This window comes from Palaemon carinicauda, chromosome 2, assembly GCF_036898095.1.
Source record: "Palaemon carinicauda isolate YSFRI2023 chromosome 2, ASM3689809v2, whole genome shotgun sequence".
NCBI lineage: Eukaryota > Metazoa > Arthropoda > Malacostraca > Decapoda > Palaemonidae > Palaemon > Palaemon carinicauda.
In genome coordinates, this window is record NC_090726.1 from 15,363,523 (window position 1) to 15,367,604 (window position 4,082).

A 4,082-nucleotide genomic window follows, 5' to 3' on the forward strand; every position below is an offset into this window, starting at 1 on the left:
AATAAAAAAGCATTTGATTTACATATAAATAGCAGACATGAAATATGTACAAGTATTAAGAAAGCATTTTATTTTAACATTAAAAGCAGCAAACATGAAAAGTTTTTAGGCTGTTGATTTTAAGGTAATAGAGAAAAAAGTGTGTTGAAATAAGAAATCATTTTATTTTTACATTAAAACTGCAAACAGAAAAAATTTGTTTTGCCCTTCATTTTAAGGTAATAAAGAAGAATAAGTATGTTGATGAAATAAAACATCATTTTATTTTTACATTCAAACAGCAAACTTAAAAATTTCTTGGGTTTATTTTTCAGTTCATTTTTATTCAAAACAAAAGTTTTGGGTCTTGATTGGTAATAGAGGAAAATAAGTGTGTGCATGAAATAAGACATCATTTTATATTTACATTCAAACAGCAAATATAAACAATTATTAGGTTTATTTTTCTTTCCTTTTCATTAATTTTTTCGTTTCCTTTTTGTTTCTCTTCATTATAAAGTTATAGAAATAGTTTGAAATAAGACATCATTTTATTTTTACATTCAAACAGCAAATATAAAAATTTATTAGGTTTATTTTTCTTTCCTTTTCATTAATTTTTTCGTTTCCCTTTTGTTTCTCTTCATTATAAAGTTATAAAAATAGTTTGAAATAAGATATAATTTTTTTTTCACATTAAAACAGCAAATATAAAAATTTATTAGGTTTATTTTTCTTTCCTTTTCATTAATTTTTTCGTTTCCTTTTTGTTTCTCTTCATTATAAAGTTATAAAAATAGTTTGAAATAAGATATAATTTTTTTTTCACATTAAAACAGCAAATATGAAAATTTATTAGGCTTATTTTTCTTTCCTTTTCATTAATTTTTTCGTTTCCTTTTTGTTTCTCTTCATTATAAAGTTATAGAAATAGTTTGAATTTTTAAGATATAATTTTGTTTCACATTAAAACAGCAAATATAAAAATTTATTAGGTTTATTTTTCTTTCCTTTTCATTAATTTTTTCGTTTCCTTTTTGTTTCTCTTCATTATAAAGTTATAGAAATAGTTTGAAATAAGATATCATTTTTTTTTCACATTAAAACAGCAAATATAAAAATTTACTAGGTTTATTTTTCTTTCCTTTTCATTAATATTTTCGTTTCCTTTTTGTTTCTCTTCATTATAAAGTGCACGCCACTTCCCGCATCGTTCACTCCAGTTCACTCCAGTTCACGCCAGTTCCCTCACTGTTCACTCCAGTTCACTCCAGTTGGCGCATCGTTCACGGCCATTTAGTGCGTGCCAATGCGTGCCACAAACTTTAAACATTTCAAAGTTTTGGGCCCGCATGGCACGCATTGGTACGCTCTGGCACGCGAGTTTCCGCACTGTTCACGACATTTTCACGGCTCGTTCACGCGAGTTCGCGCATCAATGCGTGCCAGTGCGTGCCACGAATGCGTGCAAGTGTCAGGGGGGCTTTTAGGCCAGCACGGAAATAACGCTCGTGAGTATATATTTGGCACATTACAAATATCTTTCCTTTACGTCAATATATCAGTTTTTTAAAACGGTAAATTTTAACAGTACAATAAAGGAAAGAATTCTATAGTGATAGAAAAAGTGTTATTAATGGCTTTGTTTTATTTCGACCTTTTCTTCCCGAACAGGGTGTATGAAGAAGCACGTATTCCAAGTGGCTTCTCTGGCCAGTGGAGACTTCGTCGTGATCGAGTCGAACCAAGGGGGCCACTTTCTGAGTGTACAGGCTGACGGCACAGTTGCAATCCAGGTAAACAACCTCTTTCTCCATTTAAACACCTTTAGGGAAATTAACTATTAAAACTAACCACAAAACCAAGTCTTGATTGTGTGCTTGACTTTACTTAATCAGGCCCTATTTAATGAATAACTTCACTGAACACAAAAAGAGTATAATAACTTTCCCTCACTGAGAGTCTTACAGGAAACCGCCAGTGATCATTTCTGTGAAAAGCTAAACTCCACCGTTTATCTCTTTTCCTGACAGACTGACGAGACCAGTGATGTGACGTCAGCCTCGACGACAGACAACAGGTTTTTCAGGATTTTTAAACAGAAGGAGGGAGATAGATACTACGTCATGCAGAACGTGCGCTCAGGTAAAGACAATGTAGTAACATTCATATAGACACACACATACACACACACACACACACATATATATATATATATATATATATATATATATATATATATATATATATATATATATATATATATAATATATATATAGGCCTATATATATATATATATATATATATATATATATATATGCGTGTATGTGTGTGTGAGTGTGTGCGTATGTGGTGATTTATCAATAAATCCACCTTTTTTCACATAATATATAAAATGTATAAACTAGTTTAGTTAAATGCAGGCGTACAATGACCACAATATTATTTTTTAATTACAGGACGTTACCTGCATGTGAACAATGGTAGTTTGTCTACAGTCAGCGAGGAGGAGATGGACGAACAAAGTTCGGCTGTGCAGTTTGAAATCAGTGACTGTGACGTCACTTCCGGTTGATGTTGTTGATGTTGCCGCTGGAACTGTCTTTCAAGTTACAGTAGAGAGAGAGAGAGAGAGAGAGAGAGAGAGAGAGAGAGAGAGAGATGGCAAAGGATTATATTTGGAATGAGAAAATAAATGCCAGAGATGTTTAACACTCGTAGTGCAGATTGTGCGTGTGTATGTGTGTATGTGCGTGTGTGTGTGTGTGTGTGTGTAGAATCTCTCTCTCAGTTTTGGGAAGAGCTGGTGTATATAACACTTGATATATGTGATTTCCGTGTTAATTTATTGACTTATTTATTTAACTAATTTATTTTATTTATTCAATGATTATTCCATAAGGTCGTCACTTGGTGTCCTGGAATTCCAGATGACGAAGGATTTTGTGCAATTGATTGTTTCCTAAATGAAAATATCTGTGATAAAGCCTTAGTTTATCTTTACTGATAATAAAAGAACATTTTGTTATGGGTGTTTTATCTACTCCTATATGGTGGCAATAAGTTCTAGTCTCTCTCTCTCTCTCTCTCTCTCTCTCTCTCTCTCTCTCTCTCTCTAAGCTACAACTAATGAACAATTAGAATAAAATATTTAAAAAATAGATATAACATTTAAAGAGATCTTTCATATGTCATCACCATCATCTCCTCCTAGGCCTATTGACGCAAAGGGCCTCGGTTAGATTTCCCCAGTCTTTTCTATCTTGAGTTTTTAATTCATTAATTCTCCATTCATCATCTACATCATGCTTTATAGTCCTCAGCCATGTAGGCCTGGGGCTTCCAAATCTTCTAGTGCCTTGTGGAGCACAGTTTAAAGTTTGATGAACTAATCTCTCTTGGGGAGTGTGAAGAGCATGCCCAAACCATCTCCATCTACCCCTCACCATGATCTCATCCACTTATGGCGCTTGAGTAATCTCTTATAGTTTCATTTCTAATCCTGCTCTGCCATTTAATTCCTAATAATCTTCTGAAGGCGTTATTATGAATGCTACAAAATCTGTTGGATATTTATTTCATTGTCATACCACGACTCATGTCCACACAGTAACACCGATCTCACTAAACTTTTATTTAGCCTGATTTTTAAATGTTTTTTCAGGCGATTTGATTTCAACATTTTAATTAATCTAGCCATTGTCTGGTTTGCTTTGTTCAATCTTTCATTAAACTCAAATTCTAAAGATCTTGTAATAGAGATCATTGTTCCTAAATATTTAAATGATTCCACCTCATTAATCCTTTCTGCTTCCAATAATATTTCATCTTCCATTGCATGTTCCGTTCTCAATATCTTTCTTATATAAACTATAAAACCTTCAAAAAGACTAAAGGAAGCGAATAAGATAGAGTAATGTGCCCGAGTGTACCCTCAAACAAGAGAACTCTAGCATAAGACAGGGGAAGACCATGGTATAGAGGCTATGGCACCGCCCAAGACTAGAGAACAATTACTTGATTTTGGAGTGTCCTTCTCCTAGAAGAGCTGCTTACCATAGCTAAAAGTCTCTTCCAACCTTACAACGAGGAAAGTGGCCACT

General features: G+C 33.2%; 1 protein-coding gene across 1 annotated transcript in view; it reads left to right on the forward strand.

Moving 5' to 3' along the window:
- Nucleotides 1-2,554, forward strand: part of LOC137615263 (uncharacterized) — a 5,508-nt gene extending 2,954 nt beyond the window's left edge. The window contains exons 5-8 of the mRNA XM_068344991.1: nt 1,244-1,263; nt 1,654-1,775; nt 2,013-2,124; nt 2,439-2,554. Of these exons, the coding sequence (XP_068201092.1) occupies nt 1,244-1,263; nt 1,654-1,775; nt 2,013-2,124; nt 2,439-2,554 (370 nt within the window). The remainder of the gene's footprint in view (nt 1-1,243; nt 1,264-1,653; nt 1,776-2,012; nt 2,125-2,438) is intronic.
- Nucleotides 2,555-4,082: the final 1,528 nt, after the last annotated feature.